Below are 20,662 nucleotides of genomic sequence, written 5' to 3'. Positions count from 1 at the left end.
GCAGCCTAGAAATACCTACTTCTGTCTTGTCTGCTAATCAAACAACACCACAGCTTTAAGAAAGATTAATCTGTATTTAACTTATGCAGTAAGCATTATTGTGTTGTTTTACTCTTAATTATTACATTTCTGCACCTGAATACTACTGTTACTGTTTTTATATAACCTATTATGTTATGTTGTAGGCTGTACATCTATGCTTGGAATTTGTGCAATTGTTCTTCTTGTATTACTGACTTTAGTAGTTAAGCTAGTAGTTTCTGCTGGGGTATAGTAGTACTTAAAGTAAGCTTTTAGTAATAAATGAAAAGCAAACTTTTTTTTTTTTTGCTGATCCAAAAAATGATCCGATCCGTGACTCAAAATCCGTAGTATGATCCGAACCATGACTTCCCGAGTGTCTTTCACGCTGAAATATTTGCAGGAATATTCCGTGTTACAAGCGTTGAAGCAGCAGGAATTATGCGCAATGCCCGCAATCCCACGCCAAAATTCAAGCCTAATTTTTATGATGCTTTTATGGTTCCTTTGCATTTTTTGAAAGCTTTACAGCCTCTGAACGTTTTATATATATATATATATATATATATATATATATATATATATAAATTATTGTGCTGTATTGAGAAAATATTGAAAAATGTTGTGCTACAAGGCAGAATAAAAGTCATACAGATTTGGAACAACATGCAGGTGAATAAATGATGACAATTTCACAATTTCTTAAAATTACAGAGAAAAAGCTAACAAATATCCCTCACATGGATTTTCTTGTACAGGGCTCATTCACACAGAATGCATTTTTCTTAGTTTCCTTAGTGATACTTTCCATAGTTTTTCTATGAGAACATGCGCTAGACAGACATGTTTGACCATTGCACTTGCTACTTTTGCAATGTCTCACTCCAAAAACACAGCGCTCAAATTATAAGTTCACATTTTTAAAAATGCACTTCGAGACTTTGCGTTTCTTTCTCCATTCCACTGTCCGAGCCTCACATTTTTCAAAGCAAAAACACATTCTGTGTGATCGGCCATAAGTGTGTTTGCCATTTAGGGCTTCTTACGGTCAATAGTGTTGTTGCTGACACTTGCTACGCTCAAAGCTCGCTGTCTCATTGATTGGTCATATAGAACAGCCCTCGAAAATCTCTTTGAATCACATTGGTGTCGATATTCTTCATCTGTGTCAAACTGTAAAGAGATCACATCAACAGAAAATACATCAACAAATGCTACGATGGTGCTTCATTAGTGTTTGCAAGGCAGCAATATATTGATATTCGTCAGTCATTCTTTTATGCAACCTGTAAAACATCTCAGATTGATATTTCACAAAAATGTGGAAAAAATAAATAAATATAAAAAATTCAAATGAAAAATGATAAATAAATGACAAAACATTTTTTTAAACATATCATCTTATTTTTGATGATAAACTTTGATTTTATGGATCCAGTGAAAAGCATCACAGCAAAAGTTTAAATTTTTATATATAGATTATTATTCTACATTTGAATTGGAAAAATAAAAATGACTGGTGGAATTTTTTTTTATTTTCTTTCAGTTTAACAATTCTTTTGCTGCCTTGCAAGCACTGCTATTTCATTTTGGACATTTTAACCACTTTGAGAATGTCTTCGTTTGTGCTAAATGCCACTATTATTTCTTTAAAAACATCAAGTACAAATGTTTATACAATAGAGTAAAATGCTTTATATAATATAAAAGTTAAAAAAAGTTGTAAAAGAAGTTACAATTCAATTTTAAAAGTCATAATTTATCTAATTTGACAGTATGTACAATAACATGCTTAAACACGTTTTTGAATAAAAAGCTGGAAATAATGTGTATTTTGCTTTTTTATATGATTAATTGATAACTCAACAAATTATTGACAAATGAATCGATTTTCAATGCTGATGACATGCTGTAATCCTGGAAAACAATTAAAATTGTTCATTGTCACAACCTGATTCGCAGGCTCACACACAGAATCTGCATGCAATGAACTTCCACAGGAATCTCTGCAGATTTCTGCTGAAAGTCAATCTGATCACTCATAAGTTCCCTGCAACTTTTAAAAAATATTTAGCATTTGCTTATGCAGCTTTTTCTTTGTTTAAATCCATCCCACAGAATTCTGCAGATTTTCACCCAAAGTCAGCAAAAAATGCAAAAAAAAAAAAAAAAGAAAACAGGGCAAAAAGAAAAAACAAAAAAGGATGCACAGATTTATGGTAAATAAAGAGAAAATTTTTATTGCATTGCACCACAGCAACAGCACATGCATCATATGTGCTTACGCAAGTGTCGTCAAACGTTGTTCTTTTTCTTGGCACCTCTGGCGTCAGTATTCTGGAGGGCGAGTTGGGTGAAGACGCTCCACCCGACACTATCACCATGCCATTGCTGTCGACCATGTACCGCGCTTTTCCGTTAGACGGCAACAGTAAACGTGGAGTCAGACTGCTTTTGCTAGGAGTGCTGTAAAGTGGATCGGATCGAGAGGGTAGAAACAAAGAGTTTCTCCTGCTGCCCGTCTCCTCACACATGCTTTGTTCGTCATCGGCGTAGTTGTTTTCTGAATGCACACGCCCGCGGAAGCTGAAGACGCTACCTTTGCTGTCCCGACGTGGGCTGAGGATTGAGCCCTGAAAACTCAGGGGGGACTGAGGAGAAAAACAAGCCTTACAAATACATTGCCAAACAAATTAAGGTATACGAGGATGTAATCTGACTAACTGGCGGAAGAAATCATAATTTACATCCAATTTGCCAATCCAACTTCAGCAACACATTATCATATATAACTATAACAATAACTAATATAAGCATCCACACCAGTGCATGATAATTGATTGGCTGTTAATGTTTTTGTTTATCAGCTGAAAAAAAAAAAAAAGGGATTGCAGGGATTTTGTTCCTCTGTGTCATTATTGTTACGATTAAAGGTATCAAAAACGCTTTAGAAAACTGAGTCGGGCCGAGTACCAAAACAAACTTGTAGCCAATCAGCAGTAAGGGGCGTGTCTCCTCATGATGTGTGGAGGAGAGAGCGCTCAGTGCACATGATGGACATTAGCCGAGCGACGACAGAAAGATAGAGATGCTGTATAAAAAACAAAAGAGGAAAACGTCTGCAGAACAATAAGGCAAGAAGTAGGACCCGTGTAAATATCGGATCAGCTTTCCAGTGCTGGAGAGAACTGAAGGAGCGGAAGGCCTGCAATCGGATGCCGAGGTTGCTTTGTTTCTTCTCGATTGGTGAGTAACACCCAGAACCGGCGCCAGGGCACCTCCATCAGGGGGGCATTTGAATTTCTAGGGGGGGCACAAATCATGTTGTGTGTGTGGAGGGCGCTGGCCCTGGTAACACCGTGTCTACACCGGACACACCGAAGAACTAATCGTTGCCTGGGTTGTGTACGTATGTGTGGGGCGGAGCTATCAAAATAGGGGTGAGACCCTTTTGGGGTAGGGGTGTGTTTGTTTTGGTGATTTCAAATATCAACATTGGCTACCAGAAATCACTTACCCTGCCTTTAAAACTTTATAGTTATAGCTAATGTTATCGTCCTAAGTTTTTGCTCTTTTCTAATGTAAGTTCATGGAAGTCCTGTTTTTTATTTAATTTGTTCATTTTACAGTAATAATCCAAAAATATGGTAAAAAGTTCAATCTGTTTATTTAATAGCAGTTTTTAGTCATGTTACTACAATAATTGAACAGAAGATAGTGATGCTTTGCAATTCAAAATTTCAGCCCACGTAAGAATAACAAACATTTTAAAGAAAATTATGAGTTTAGCGACTGGTCAGATGGACAAGCAATGGTGGGAGAGAACAAAAGTGGCAAAAATGGTCAATATCTGGATGATGATTATGCTGAATATGAAAAAGATGTCTTTAGTTTTGAAGAAGTTTAGATGAAGTTTTTTTTTTTTTTTCTCAAAGCAAAGAAATAGAAAAATCGTGAATTTATTATGAACTGGGTGAGAAAAGAGAATTTTGATGAATGATAAGAATGTCAAAAAGTCAAGCAGATATAGTGCTGTCAAACGATTAATCGCATCCAAAATGAAAGTTTTGTTTACACAGTATATGTGTGTGTACTGTGTATATTTATTATATATATATATATATATAAATACGCAGCCATGCATGTATATATTTAAGAAATATATGTTATTTTTATATATTAAATATAATTATATAAAATATATATTATATGCATCCAAATATATGCATGTAAATATTTTCAAAATATGTACTGTATGTGTGTGTATTTATATATATATATAATAAATATACACAGTACACACACATATATTATGTAAATAAAAAATTTCACTTTGGATGCGCTTAATTGCGATTAATCGTTTGACAGCACTAAGCAGATAGTTGAAAGAATGAAGATGACAGCGTTTATTAAAATCAATTTTTAATGCTGAATAAAGTAGAAACTTTGTCAGTCTATCTATGATATATAATCTATATATTTATAAAATGTTCCATATCATTTTGATTCTAAATCATGAATCAGATATGTAGATTAGACCCAATATATCATTCCTGTACATCTTTCAGATCTCATTCTTCATTACCAAAAAATGTCAAAGTTTGTCTCACCTGTTCTATTCTAAAACGGTAATAATAGCACACTTAAACAATAAGACATTTCCATAATTATTCTGATTTCACAAACACTGATATGACTGTTGTCTTCTGTGTTTAAGTCAATGACATTTCCTTATTGCTATAGTAAGCATCAAATAAAACCACACAGCAGATGAGATTTTTCTGACCTGATGTGGAGACGTGTAAGTCCTTTCACGTGAGAGCCGGATTTTTCCATCAGCTGTTAAACGGAAGCTGGCCTTTCTATCAGTTCCCTCCTTGTTGGAATCCTCCTCTTTCTCGCCTTCCCCCTGACGCTGTCTCTTTTTCCTGCGGTTGCGTCTTTCTTTGGCACTTTTGGAACTGAGTTTGGAGGCATCCGAGGAAGAGTCTGTCTTTTCTCCACTCAGCCCATCACACTTGGACGCTTCAGCCTCAGCCTGCCAAGCAATCATGTAACAGATTATACTTACACAGTTTGTAAAGATTTCTGGCATTTACATTTATGCATTTGGATGCTTTGAAAGAATACATTTTGTTAGCGATTCATGCATTTCCTGGGAATCAAAGCCATTACTTTGCCATTGAAGGTGCCATACACTACAATCTGCATGGTATTCATACCCCGTTTTAATGAAAACACCCAACAGACCTGAGCTTCCTCTTCCTGTCTCATCAGCTGCTGGAGCATGGCGCTAAACTCCTCCTCTTTCTTCAAAGCCTCATCAATAGTGGCTTGATTTTGTTCATCATATGCCATGGCGACCACAGCCAGGATCAGATTCACCAGGTAGAAGGATCCCAAGAAAATGACCAGCACGAAAAAAATCATGTAGGTTTTTCCTGCAGCCCGAAGAGTCTGTAAAAACAGTCCACGATTAGTCTATGATAAACATAGGAAGCTATTCATGTAAATTCTGTATGATTATCTTCTTTTCCATACAATGAAAGTGGATGGAGACTCCATAAACAAACAAACAAACAAACAAACAAAAACCACAAAAATACTATAAAATAGTCTATATGGCTACATGCTAAATTAAATAACTGATTTGTGTGAACAGATTGAAACTGTACAGAAATAGACAGAGAAGAAATTGCACACTTCATAGGTTCATGCATTTCCCGTGAAACAATAGTTTTGAACACAATGGAGGGTAAGATTTTCAGGGAAAAACAACTATTCAGTCCGTTCCTCACACCAGCAATATTACATTGCATTAGAAGACTTGGAATAAATTATACAAATAATATGGACTACTTTCATGGTGGGGTTTTGTCCGTTTTGAAGCTTGACAGCCCTAGACTTTGTCTACTTGTATCATATAGAAAACAATTATTCTGCAAAATATCTTTTGTGTTCCACAAAAAAAGAATAATCATACAAAATTGGCTTCCTCCACGTAGACAAACAAAACAAAAGCACCTGTTGGTAAAGATTCTCCCAGTAGTCTTGAGTCATCAGTCTGAATAAGGCAAGGAAGGCCCAGCCAAAGGAATCAAAGCTTGTGTAACCATAATCTGGATTGGGACCTCCTTTCATACAGACATGATTTTCTGGACACTGCCTGAAATGCACACATGTGAGACAGTGACTGTCAAAAACTCACCATGTAAAAAAACATGCAACTGCTCTTGGAGAATTATGTTTGAAGGGATGACAATGCCAAGGTTCATGAAAAAATTCGATACACATTGCTTACCCAGCATCACTGCTTCTCCCACAGAGCATAGCATCTTTCTTTCCTGGTTGGATATAATGATTACCTACAGGAAAAAGTTTATTTGGTTAACATTTAGGTTGGTTCATTTTTTTACATTTATATTTTAATATTCTTCACTGGTACTTTTTTCCCCCACTAAAATGACCATATGACCAATTTCTTTATTATTTGTGGTGCAGAAAATGGACCATTTTTATTTTTTCTTTTGCAATAAAATATGACCATTTTCTTCATTTTTGTATTTAATATTTTTCGTTGGTTATTATTTATTTTCACCAAAAATGACCATATGATCACTTTCTTAATTGTTTTTGGTGCAATAAATGTCAATTAATATATGGCCATTTTCTTCATTGACCCATTTTTGGCACCAAAAACAATAAAGAAATTTTGGAGCAAAAAATTGACCAGTTTTAATATATTACCATTTTCAATGCTGGTCCTTTTTTATTTATTTATTTGTTTTTGGGAGGCATCCCAAAAAAGCCTTAATACATGACCATTTTCGTCATTGTTGTTGGTGTCAAAAATGAACCAATGAGGAAAATGGTCATCATTTAGATAATTTTTGATGTTTTTTGTTTTTTTTTGACCATTTTCCATCCTCTCTCTAACCCATCAAATTAAATGGGACATGTTGTTTTTGTTGTTGTTTTTTTTTAATGGAGCAGGGCGAAGCCCCATGCAAATGAGTGAAATGTCAAAATACCAGCAGAATTTGTGTATATACAGTATCAGAATAATGATACATGTGGAAGGCATCGTCCTCAGCAAGCAGCGGGCCACATTACCTCACTCCTATGATAGCTTTCCCCCATCCCGCTAAAGTACTTTCCAATGGATATCATATTTCACCGCCTATGAGCAAGGTGGAATTCCTCTTCCTCTTTCTCTCAAACAGGTTTTTCATGGCTGGGGCTAATGTAAACGTCCATAATGCTGAATGATGACCACTGGCTGTCTGGCAGATGTACAGATCACTTACACACTCACAAAATTTCCTCTTCAGGCCTATATTGTAGTCACTCTTCACTGGGTTTATACTGGCCCTGATCGAAAGGTTCTTTCATCACAACAGTTCATGAAAGTTTTCAGGTGTACTATAACCTCTCTTCACATTAAATTTGTGCAGTAGGATGCAAATTATCAGTCCTTCTGGATTACATGATGTTGATACCCCTATCATTTGCAATAACTTGTCACATACAGCAATTAAATATGATTTCAGTATTCTGTACCATTTCTAAATCACTAACCAAGTAAATAAATCTGTGTTGTACAGTCACTAATTTATATGTGGTTTTCTGACGAAACGTATGGATGTATTGATGGATAAATGTATGGATGCATGTGTATGGCTGGATGGATATCCGGATGGGGCAAAATGTTTGTCAGCAATTAACATTTTTGTATGAAACCTAGGTCCAATATTGTTTATTGTGCCTTAATTCAATCTGTCAGTTTGTCTCTCTATGTTGTGTAAAAAAACAAACATACAAATAAGTTTTTGTTTTCTAATAACTGCCTTTGGGTGCATGAAAGCATTTAAGGTATTTGCTTATTATAATATCTGCATGCTTACTGCTTATTCCTTTATTGTGCACTAACATATTTTCAGCTACATCTACTTGTAATATCACTCAAATTAATTGCAGAATGATTATTGGTGAGTTTTCACAACAAAACACACATGTATTGATACACAATAGTGTAGCTGCATCAGATTCTGAATCCTGAATCAGCAAAACAATGAAAATGAACTTACTCTGATTGTTAATGTATGCCTTGCAGGGATCGTTGTTGTAACATTCCTCTATTTTGTTAAGTGAATAATAAGTGGTTAAGTTGTAATTGTATGGCTGGATCACACATTTATTTCTTAGAACTCCCATGAACAGCTGCAGTCCGACCAAAGCAAAGACGCTTAGGCAAAAAAGGGTCAAGATCATCACATCTGACAGCTTCTTCACTGACTGGATCAGAGCTCCAACAATTGTTTTCAGCCCTGTGCAAAACAGAGTACACCTTGTCACATTCCAACTTTACACTAATGAAATCAGGGTCCAAAATTCACTTCAAAATCAAGTATTTTATTCTGACTATGAAATAGAATTATTTAACAGTTGTTTTCATGTATAATCATGACAAACAGCACAGGTCATTGTGACATCACATACAAGAGACTCTTCATGTGCCAAATTTAGCCATTTGGAGATGTGCAAGTCACAACAGATATTTGTTTACAATTTGACAATATGATTCACCAATGACACTTCAGCAAGGGTCAGGCTATCATTCTTACAATTCAACTTAAATCATGTAACAGTACTTTGTAATTAATGCATTACATCAATTTTGGACCCTGAATGAATGTGTGTATATGTATGTACATAAATTTGAACATTGATATGTTTGATACTCTCTTTTACAAGAGTAAATCTGAATGCTTAAGTTCACAATAGTATTTCGTGTATCACATGCACATAACTGCTCATAATAACTAAACAGTGACTACACGAAAACATGCAAGACGGCTACAGTACAAACATAAAGTCATCATAAAAGGAGAGGAGAAACAAAAACATCAAATAACCGCCCCTTAAGAAATCTAGCTCAGATTTCAATAACATAGTGATTGTTAAAGGAATAGTTCACCCAAAAAAGAACATTTGCTGAAAATATCCTCACCCTCAGGCCATGCAGGACGTAGATGAGTTTGTTTCTTCATCAGAAAAGATTTGGAGAAATTTGCATTGCAATCACTTGCTCACCAATGGATGCTCTGCAGTGAATGGGTGCCGTCAGAATGAGAGTACAAACAGCTGATAAACACATCACAATAATCCACAAGCAATCCACACCACTCCAGTGAATTTTGTAGAGTGAAAAGCTGCACATTTGTTAAAAATAAATAAATCCATCATTAAGTGTTCTGTGGATTATTATGATGTTTTTATCAGTGGTTTGGACTCTCATTCTGACGGCACCCATTCACTGCAGAGCATCCATTGGTGAGCAAGAGATGTAATGCTACATTTCTCCAAATTTGCTTAGATGAAGAAACAAACTCATCTATATCTTGGGTGGGCTGAGGGTGAGTACATTTTCTGCAGTTTTTTTTATTTTATTTTATGGGTGAACTATTCCTTTAAGTACTTTTGTAGTAAACCAGCACACTGATTTACGACTCATGAGCAAAAAGGACAGAAACCATTCTTAAATGTGTGAATTCATACGTGAATTTTTGACCTACTGATTTAAAAGAATTGACTTATTCGATGTGAATCAGACATCACTTTTTTTTTTTTGCATGCAACCATCAAATCACGAATCAAAGCAAGAACACCTGAAAAGAAAACTGGAAAATGTCTGAAAAAAAGACGTCTCCTTTAAGCACTTAAAGAAGAACATGACATGCTTGAAGAAAGCAGTGTCAGCATCTGTGACCCTGACCTTTGCCCTAACTCTCACCTGGGATGACAGATATAGTTTTCAGGGCTCGAAGAACTCTGAACGCTCGCAGCGCAGACACACTACCCAGATCCACAAACTCTGTAACATATCTGAAACATGGAGGGTGGGAAATCAAACACTGCCAGACATACAACACACAGGAAGGTCAAGACACAGGGTTGCAGTCGGGTTCAAAGGTCACACAGACATCGCACACCTAAACGTGTTTTCTGCTTACCTGGAATTACTGAAATAGTTTTCAAAGCTCTGAGTACCCTGAATGTGCGGAGAGCTGATACATTGCCTATCTTTATAAACTCTGTAACAAACCTGTGGGACCAAATGCACAGATACAAATAAAGCTGATGGGCACTGAAGATGCCAATGGCCTTTATAGGCATTTTATGGACTTATTATCTTAAAAAAAATTGTTAGAATAAAATTAGAATTAAAATGAAATAAATAACTGATTAAAAATAAATAAACAGAAGTATTTTAAACTCTAAAAAGTCACATTATTTAACTGTTTTAATAAATGAGTGCATAAACATATTGTATCTAAAATATTTAATAACACATTTTTATTTCAAATAAAATATAATAAAAACTATATAAAAAAAATGTTTGTTGCTTTTTTTTTTTGCAGTAAACCTTTCTGTCATTTTAAATAATTCGACAAGGTTTTGAGATGTCTTAGCAAAGACAAACAAGTTTTTGAACCCCAACAATGTTTTGTTTGTTTTTTTGAACTCTAAATGTTTTACTCTAAACATATAAACTATCAATTCAATACTTTCATAATGCATTTCAAAAGAAATGTGTTTCAACCTATAGATTTACATTTATATTTTGTCATTTACCAGACACTTTTATCTGCAGCACTCTTATCGTTGCACACTGACAGTAACAACTGAAGATGATCATTTTTGACCCACTCTATGGACTATGAAACACTACAGTTGAAGAGTGTAATTTATGCCATTAGCAGCACCAAACAGAATTGCAAAAATAATAAACATTCTGTCATAATTTTCAGACATATTTTAAAGATAAACTGGATGGTGAAAGTGGACGTTTCATATAAAAAAGGAGTAGGATAATTTCAGCGGAGGAGAAAAAGAAAAGTGGTTTACGTTTTAATGAACAATTGTAAAGGCAGAATAAACCTGGTCAGTTGAAAACCAGCAAAGTCTTATAAAAAATTGCACTCTTCACCTTTAAGCAATGACAATAAATGGATTCTTATAACTTATAACAGTGTAGCCGGGGTAAATAACAGATTTGGTATACTTACGCCATGACTATAACCATAAAATCCAACCAGTTCCATGGGTCTCTGAGGAACGTAAACTGTCCGACACAGAATCCCCTAGCAATGATCTTAATGAGTGCTTCAAATGTGTATATTCCAGTGAAGGCATACCTGTTAAAAACAAGACCCTCAGTTACTGCACTCAGCAAACACGGTGAATATTTCTACACTAAACTTGAAAAACAGCAAAGAGATCAACTCACTCTACGTTCTTGGCCCAGTCTGGAGGTTGTGAGTAGACCATGAAAGCGCAGTTTGCCAGTATAGTGAACATTATAAACACACTGAACAATGTGAAACCTGCAGTTAAGGAAACTAAGTGATAGAACTAAGTACCATTCAAAAGTTTGGGGTCTGAAAGATTTATTTTATTTTTTTAAGATTTAAAAGAAATTAATACTTTTAGCCATCAAGAACACATTAAATTGATCAAAAGTTATAATGCAGACATTTATAGTATTACAAAAAATGAACTTTTGAAAGAATCCTGAAAAAAAGCATGGTTTCCACACAAATATGTGACCCTGGAGCACAAAACCAGTCTTAAGTCACTGGGGTATATTTGTAGCAATAGCCAAAAATACATTGTATGGGTCAAAATGATCAATTTTTCTTTTATGACAAAAATCATTAGGATATTAAGTAAAGATCATGTTCCATGAAGATATTTAGCAAATTTCTTACCAGAAATATATCAAAACTTCATTTTTGATTAGTAATATGCATTGCTAAGAACTTAATTTGGACAACTTTAAAGGTGATTTTCTCAGTATTTAGATTTTTTTGCACCCTCAGATTCCAGATTTTCAAATATTGTCCTATCATAACAAACCATACATCAATGGAAAGCTTATTTATTCAGCTTTTAGATGATGTATAAATCTCAATTTCGAAAAATTGACACTTAAGACTGGTTTTGTGGTCCAGGGTCACATATGAAGCAGCTCAACTGTTTTCATAATTAATAACAATAAAATGTTTCTTGTGCAGCAAATCAGCATATTAGAATGATTTCTGAAGGATCATGTGACTCTGAAGACTGGAGTAATGATGCTGAAAATTCAGCTTTGCATCACATAAATAAATAAATAAAACTTTTAAAATATATTCAAATAGAAAACAGTTATTTTAAATTGTAATATTTTACAGTGCTACTGTTTTTAAGGTATCATTCTCAAAATCATTAACAAATCTGAAATACACAACACTTGAAATGAGATTTTTTTTTGCAGCGTGGAGTAAAATTAGATTTAAAGGGGCTTTAGCTAGTAAAATGATAATCCATTTAAAATTGATTTTTTTGGATAAATGATTGAATGCTAAAGCGGTTCTCAACTGATTTTGCTTCAGGATCAGATTTTACATTGGCCATCAAGTCATCAAGCCATAGTTTCAGGCTCTCAGCTGCTAATAATTCATCACACAAAGCATGTTTGTCCTGAAGCGAACCTGTCTTTAATGCCATTTAGTTTTGTTAATGGTTTCTGAGAACAACATGTCCATTTGACATCTAATTTGATTCAATCACTCATTTTTGGGTTGTAAATTACCAATAGTAACCCCACGGATTAAACCGTAAAAACATAAGACCCAACCATCACAGTAAGACAAGTTTCATGTTTCAGTTGAGAAGGATATGAATGTACCAAAATCTTAATTGATATTCTCCTCAGAAGGTTGAAGGGACTGAAGATATACAAGGCAGGAGCAGCGTTGAATCGGCTGATTGTCTTTTTTTTGTTTACTACTATAAAAGTCTAAACAATAGGTAGATGAAGAAGATGAATAATTATCATTAAAGTCAGCAAAATACATAAATTATACACACACACACACACATATATATACATACATATATATATATATATATATATACACACACATATAATAAATTATTATATCTTTATATTAATATAATTAAATATATAAATAAAACATGCACAACAACATTGATTATAATTAGTTCTTCTTAATTTGCATTTGAAAATATTATTTGCTGAAAATTTGATTACTGACCATGAAATAGCTTTTTGTTTTCTTAAATTATATTTGACTAAATATTCCATTTTTTAAAATTTTATTTGACATGTCTCAAATTTCTAAAACATCTATAAAGTTTCTTTTCATGTCTTTCTTTTGCATTTTTTCTAAGATTTAAATAAGACTTTAAATCTCAGTCTTCAGGGTGATGCTTTGGACCCCTCGCAGTACCTTTGTGGACTCTCATGTTTTTGTTGAGAAATATAAATCTAAACTCACTGTCTGGTTTCTGTAGAACTGGTCCAGGTCCTCCAGTGGTGTGGACACCAGTCCTCTGGGAACGTCTCCGTATATGAAGGGCAGATTTTTCCCAGCCTCCAAGCCGCTGTTGGGTTTTCTCCTGCATTCATCATCTTTATTTCTCTCCTGCTTGTCCTTGGACTTCCTGGCGTTCTCCTCAGTGATCCGGCTCTCGATGGCCTTAAGAGATTCACGGGTGAACTTACGGAGACTTTTAGGTCCTGGTGGAGTAAACGAATGCGCCATTTTCTCATCCTGAAACTTCAGAGTGATTCTCTACATGTCTGCATGAGAAACAACTGGCAGAACCACAGAGAAAGAGAGAAAGACTGAGTCAGAGGGACAGAAACACATTAAATGTGATCGGTAACTGTATGGTTAGCTTTCTATAAAATCCTTCCGGAACCACAAAGAGAAAAAGCATCCTATAAGTGATGGACACGCCTTGCCATACTCAAAACCATCAGCTATCAGAAACAGAGCTCTTGAGGAATCAGGGTTACGTATGCCACACAAATAAATAAATACAGTCCCACCCGACTTAAAAGAGGAGCTTAAACCTACAGCTAGCTTAGTAGAGCATGGTACGATTTTTATTAACATGCATTTCACTTATTCATTTATTGAATTGTATACATTTAAATAACAGTTGTATGCAATTTTAATTTTATTATTAATTTATTTACATTAATTTAATATATGGACTTTGGATTGCAGGTAATAATGTTGTAAATAATGTTCAGTTTCTTGCACAGACCGATCATTTTGCTTTATAAAACATATATCGTCAGGAGCCACAGGTATTAATTTTGAGTTCTTAATAAGATTTTTGTTATTCTCAAAGAGAGGCAGCCACTGACATGCATTTTATGAATAACCAAGGACCACAGTTTCAACTGAAAATATTATTTGCTGTTCTACTCAAGAAATAAAAAAGTCACCTACATCTTTGGTTGGCTTGAGGGTCAGCAAATTTTCATTTTTGGGTGAACTGTCCCTTTAATTTGTTACTGTCCTAACTGGTGGATCAACAACATCCCTTACTAACCAACCAGCATCAAAAACCAACACTAGCTAGTCAACCAGCACACCTGTGCTTCTCGAGAAAAGGACACCAGCTGTTTGGTTTACTGGACATTACATATGGTTTTATTTAAAGAAATGTCCCCTGGCCTGCTAAAAGACATTAGGTAAGTGCAAATTTCCATGTTTGTTCCTGCTGGTTGAGCTGGTAATTTGAATCAGCATTTGGAGCGCACGTCATGCTCATGTGACAAAGGACAACTTCATACATATTCAGTTCATGGGTCACTCCAACTGAGGTTTGAAACCGTCAGATCACCAGGCCAAATCCATAATCATGCACCCACTTATTTTACTGGATTTCCCTCTGAGGAGTTCAAGTTACAATATGTTCATTAACAATAAATATATACTTTAAAGGGATGGTTCACCAAAAAATGAAAATTCTGTCATCCAAACAGTTTTAGAAATGGAGAAGAATTGTTGATTAAAGTCCTTATTTTTGTTTTCTTTGCACACAATAAGTATTCTCGTAGCTTCATAAAAAATTACAGTTGAGCCACTGATGTCACATGGTCTATTTTAACAATGTCCTTACTATGTTTCTGGACCTGGGAACATTTCAGTTACATTGCTGTCTATTGAGGCTCAGAGAGCTCTCGGATTTTGTGTTCCAAAGATGAACGAAGGTCTTACAGGTTTGGAACGACATAAGGGTGAGTAATTAATGACAGAATTTTCATTTTTGGGTGAACTATATAAAAAACTATTTGGGTAAGTGTTTTTACCACCCTTTTAAAGTTGACTTGGTCTAAATTCATTGGGAAATCCTGAAATATCAAAAACTGCATGCTGAACTAAATTACATATTTCAAATCACCAACAAAATCTGTTTGCCAAAATTAAGTTTTAAAACCAGGACTAAAATCTGACAAAAATGGTAGAAAAAATTAATTTCAAGTCATGCAAAACTTCTACAAAAACAAACAGGCAAAGTCTATGGGATATTTAATAGCTATTTAATAAAGCCATTTAATCTGATTCATTATAAAAGACAAAGTAAAGTAAATCAGAACAAGCTGAAGGACTGTGCCGAGTTTAGTGGATGTACATAGCTTAAAAACTCTTGCATATAGTGTTGTATTTAAGGCACTAGTGCCATGTTAAAGTTCAACTTGTTCCGAAAACATATTCTGTACCATTCAGTTGCGAATGCCGCATATAATGTTGAGCTCAAAACATTACAAAAAGATGCCCCTTTTGACAACATTTGCAAATAGTTACTGAATTTCAACTACTGTAAAATGTTTTAAAGTTGGAAAAAGGAAAGCCATGCAATCAATGTGTTCACAAGCTCAATCAGTGCAGTCACTTCCCAGTATATGGGTCGCCAAGCCTAATTAGTGAAGGAGGAGATGATTTCTCTCATTTCAGATAAATCACTATAACCCCAACCACTGAAAAAGATCTCTTCTAATAGGTGTTCACTGGAAAACCCTCAACATTAAGAGCTCCCAAGAGTGATACTCTGCACTTTGTTGAGGGAAGAACACATTTCACTCCAGAAATCAAACACAGTATAAACCAGCAAAGAGCACATGCTCAATCAGGCAGGAGAACCTGGCACAACAGTGGAGCCACACATGAGAAACACAGACAGACATTTCCTCTGTAATACTAAGAATCGATATCAGATATCATTTCCTAATTGCATTACCATATCACAATCTGTCTTCAGGTCACTAAGAGGACACATCATTTCCTTGAGATATCAGACTTCACAAATCACGCTAGAAAAGGATGCAGATCAGAATCCTGGTTGGAAAACATTAGTGGTACAAAATAGTATGCTTAGTATGAAAAACTAAATTATATATTAAAAATATGAAGGTTTTTTTGCATTGATGCCATAGAAGAAACATTTTGGAATTCCAGGAAGAACACAGTGAACAGTTTTTAAAATAACTTTTTTTTTCCCACATTTTTAATAATCTGAAGACCCCTTTTTCCACTATAAAGAACATTTTGTGCAATGGAACGGTTCCACGGATGTTGAAGGTTCTTCACGCAACCATCAATGCTAATAAAGGTCTTTTCTTTGTAAAAGAAAGTGTAAGATGTGAGAGAAATGTATTCTTTCCAGTTCTTGGCCTTTTTTCATTTTATTCCGTTCTCACAAAGGCAAAAGCACAACAGACACATTCTGTCTTGCAATCTGCTCACCCAACTTAATGAACAATATCCCATGAATTATTCCACTTGGAATCTCTCATTTATCTTCTCGAATCCTTACTCACGTCTCTCTCCTGGTCTATTTTTAAGGGATCCTTTAAAAATTAATTCCCTCCATTTTTCTATCCTTCCCGTTCCTATTAGTATCCATTTCTGTGTGAAAGACAGTAAAGTAGGGATTGGGAAATGCAATACAATAGATTTATCTGTTAAAATGACAAAAAACTATTTGAATTATACGTCATGTTTTGATAAATGCCATTTTCTTGGTTAATGCAACCTTTCGGTCGGATTTAGTACATTAACTCAGTTTTTCAGAATTCCAAATAATTTCTCAAAACATAGCATAAAATAATCTTAAGAAAACAAGTCCAAAAGTCCAAAAAGTATTTAGACACTTACTCTAAATGTCATTGTATGAATAAAAAAAAATGTGCAAACAAATGTCACATTTTTACAAACCAATAAAAAAAGAAATAATAATAAAAAAAAATATATATATATATATATACAGTATATATATATATATATATATATATATATATATATATATATATATATATATATATATATATATATATATATATATATATATATATATATATATATTACATATTATATATATATATATATATTATGTGCTTTTCTACTGACCATAAAGCAACCCATCTGTAAAAAGAGCTGGAGAAAAATTGTTGGAAAACTGGGGGAAAAAAACAAATAAAATTACTTTTGTGGTACAGTTGTAGCCTTTACAGGTACCATCAAATTTTAGTAATACAAATACAAATGCAGTATGATTAGCCACACAACCACCAACTGAAAAAAAAGCAACATCAGCTGGGGCAAAAGCATTAGTAATGCTTTAATCTTTCACTGTGAATTTTACAGTAAACTTTTATTTTTTCCTTCTCCTTTTATTCCAAAACTGTAGGGTTACATAGGGTTAAATTCGCTTGTCAGTGATCATCGTCCATTTCATGGCACTTTGCAGGATACTGTGATTTCAAATACATCACTTGGGACACAACAGTCAGACAAATGATTAATTGCATTTCAATGTGCTTTCAGTAGCAGCAGGGATGCACCGGGACTAAAAACAGCCCAGGACCTCTGACAGACTACAAATACAGCCCGCTATATTATCTAGTTCATATTTATTGATTTTTGTAGTGTTTTGATATGTCTGAAATAGCTGTTTTGACATTGCATAGGTAGCACAATTAAACTGAACAGCAAACGATACATTTCTATATAGCGCGTTAAATGTTTAGATGATCAAAAACATCGGTGTTGGTTGCGGAAGTATTTTCCCCATTCATTTCTTTCACAGGGTTTTTAAAAAGTCTTTGTTAAAGCATTATAAGCCAGTAACCAATCCAACAAACTATGAGGAGATTCACAACATTACAAACTTTTATTTGAAGCAAAAGATATTTGAAAATCAAACAAAGGCAGAATGAAGCACTGCAAAAGACATGATGAATAAAATAGGCTTATATAACTATTAATTTAAAGTTGTTGGTTGTATCAATAGAAACAATATATTTTTTTTAGTTTTTAGTTTTATTTATTGCATAATACACACACGCATATACACATATATGCATATCTATCTACACTGTAAAAAAAAAGAAAGCTGAGCCAACTTAAAATTTTAAGGCAACCAGCTTCAGCAGATTTTTGAGTTTTCTCAACATGTTGTTTTAAGTTTATACTTAACTGCTAACTTGACAGCGCAGTTGGTACTTTATCAAAATAAAAGGATACACGAGTACAAAGCTCCATTTCGCAAACAGTTGAGTGCGCAAGCCTTTAAAGTATACTCCTTTGTCAGTCTATGTGAGAGACATGCTCAGAATCAGCACATGGTCGCTGTCTGGGGGCTTTGTTTTCAAGTGCGCAACTCATGGCATTTGCTGTTCTTCTGCTGACGGTTATCAAACAGTGCTGCATTACTGCGGGCGCCCCCTTCTGGATTGGGGGTGAATTGCCTGTATTCGTCGTAAGGCCTCATGCACCGAACCGAGACGCCCGTACCGTGACGGTTTGGTACAAATACATGTACCGTGCCACCCCTAATATATATGTGGGTACGGAAAGTATTCACACCTTTTTTCACTCTTTGTTATATTGCAGCCATTTGCTAAAATCATTTAAGTTAATTTTTTTCCTCAATGTACACACAGCACCCCATATTGACAGAAAAACACAGAATTGTTGACATTTTTGCAGATTTATTAAAAAAGAAAAACTGAAATATCACATGGTCCTAAGTATTCAGACCCTTTGCTCAGTATTTAGTAGAAGCACCCTTTTGATCTAATACAGCCATGAGTCTTTTTGGGAAAGATGCAACAAGTTTTTCACACCTGGATTTGGGGATCCTCTGCCATTCCTCCTTGCAGATCCTCTCCAGTTCTGTCAGGTTGGATGGTAAACGTTGGTGGACAGCCATTTTTAGGTCTCTCCAGAGATGCTCAATTGGGTTTAAGTCAGGGCTCTGGCTGGGCCATTCAAGAACAGTCACGGAGTTGTTGTGAAGCCACTCCTTCGTTATTTTAGCTGTGTGCTTAGGGTCATTGTCTTGTTGGAAGGTAAACCTTCGGCCCAGTCTGAGGTCCTGAGCACTCTGGAGAAGGTTTTCGTCCAGGATATCCCTGTACTTGGCCGCATTCATCTTTCCCTCGATTGCAACCAGTCGTCCTGTCCCTGCAGCTGAAAAACACCCCCACAGCATGATGCTGCCACCACCATGCTTCACTGTTGGGACTGTATTGGACAGGTGATGAGCAGTGCCTGGTTTTCTCCACACATACCGCTTAGAATTAAGGGGGTCTGAATACTTTCCGTATCCACTGTATATATATTATTTATTTATTTATTTTTTTTGAGGGCATAGTGGGCAGAGCTAAAGATTTCTTGGCACGCTTTGCTTGCTGCAACTCTCGGATTGGTGGAACTTTCTGTAAAGCATCATGGGTAATGTAGTTTTTCACCATAAATTCCGCTATTGCACGTGATTATTTTAAATATAAATTGAATTAATCTGAACAGATGGATTCAACAAAAGCAAGTCTGTTTTTAAGGGTTCAGCAGTTGTTGTTAAAATTTAATTTTCCTATGAAGTAAATAAATATAGTTTTTACTTCCGCAACCCAGCTGTTGTGCTATACAGTGTTCCCAAAAAGTACTCTAAAAAGTATAAATTTTACTGTAATAGATTAAGCAAATGGCATCTGAAAACAATGCCGCTTCTCTTTTCGCCAACTTTGCTTTCTTCAAAATGTTTTGTTAATAACTTTTAATCAGTTTTGGTTTGGTAATTTTAGTGGATGTATGAAAACAGTTCTCCTAAAGTTCATAGTATCCTATCAGAGCAATCATCAGTGCAGTTCATCACATTAACAAGTATGGACACATTATACTTACACATGTTCACCAAAAACACATACAATATACAATATAATACAATATACCCTTTATCTTTTTGTGAAATGTTTTGTTGCTTAAAATAAATGTGTGTGGCTTTGATATTTTGTTATACACTGTAATACAAAGGTATTATAGACAACATTTCACTAATGTCTGAAATAGACCCGCCTGACAAAGTTAAGAACACTAAATTTGATTTCAACAAGTCTGTAAGTCAGCTGGCACGCCTGTTACCAACCATGAAGAGTTTGCAACAGATACCATCTTCAGCAGCACTCTAAGGATGTAATAAATCCAGATTATCATCTGCAGGTAGTACATCGTGTCCTCTGAGAGATTAACAGGTTGTTGACCACATCTGTACTCCCAGCAGACGTGGCATTCATTTTAATTAGAGATTGAGTAGCTGACTGACAGGCCCAGTTATCCAAACAAGAGCCAAAATAAACTTCAAACAGAGCCATGAGTCAACATCTAAACGATGGCTGAGGTTACTCCAAATTACACATGATATTCATCACACGATTACCATCGACAACAGCAACCTGACTCTCGCTCAAAGCCTCTAATCTCTCTACATGACA

The 20,662-nt window shown here is 35.0% G+C and overlaps 1 protein-coding gene across 3 annotated transcripts in view; it reads right to left on the bottom strand.

Moving 5' to 3' along the window:
• scn1laa (sodium channel, voltage-gated, type I-like, alpha) overlaps window positions 1-20,662 on the bottom strand; it is a 52,196-nt gene that overhangs the window by 24,974 nt on the left and 6,560 nt on the right. The window contains exons 2-13 of one of the 3 annotated variants that reach the window (XM_058787543.1): window positions 13,368-13,687; window positions 12,747-12,865; window positions 11,312-11,401; window positions 11,091-11,219; window positions 9,815-9,906; window positions 8,109-8,348; window positions 6,323-6,386; window positions 6,046-6,187; window positions 5,272-5,478; window positions 4,808-5,059; window positions 2,307-2,672; window positions 1,068-1,194 (exon numbers count right to left, since the gene is read on the bottom strand). In XM_058787543.1, the coding sequence (XP_058643526.1) occupies window positions 1,068-1,194; window positions 2,307-2,672; window positions 4,808-5,059; window positions 5,272-5,478; window positions 6,046-6,187; window positions 6,323-6,386; window positions 8,109-8,348; window positions 9,815-9,906; window positions 11,091-11,219; window positions 11,312-11,401; window positions 12,747-12,865; window positions 13,368-13,634 (2,095 nt within the window). In that variant the 5' untranslated portion in view covers window positions 13,635-13,687. Of the gene's footprint in view, window positions 1-1,067; window positions 1,195-2,306; window positions 2,673-4,807; window positions 5,060-5,271; window positions 5,479-6,045; window positions 6,188-6,322; window positions 6,387-8,108; window positions 8,349-9,814; window positions 9,907-11,090; window positions 11,220-11,311; window positions 11,424-12,746; window positions 12,866-13,367; window positions 13,688-20,662 lie in introns of those variants that run through there. The other 2 variants (XM_058787540.1, XM_058787541.1) reach the window with 2 other exon arrangements.

The sequence above is a fragment of the Onychostoma macrolepis genome, chromosome 09 (genome assembly GCF_012432095.1).
Source record: "Onychostoma macrolepis isolate SWU-2019 chromosome 09, ASM1243209v1, whole genome shotgun sequence".
Lineage (NCBI taxonomy): Eukaryota > Metazoa > Chordata > Actinopteri > Cypriniformes > Cyprinidae > Onychostoma > Onychostoma macrolepis.
The sequence above is the reverse complement of the archived record's forward strand: the minus strand, read 5'-3'. Positions and strand labels throughout refer to the sequence as shown.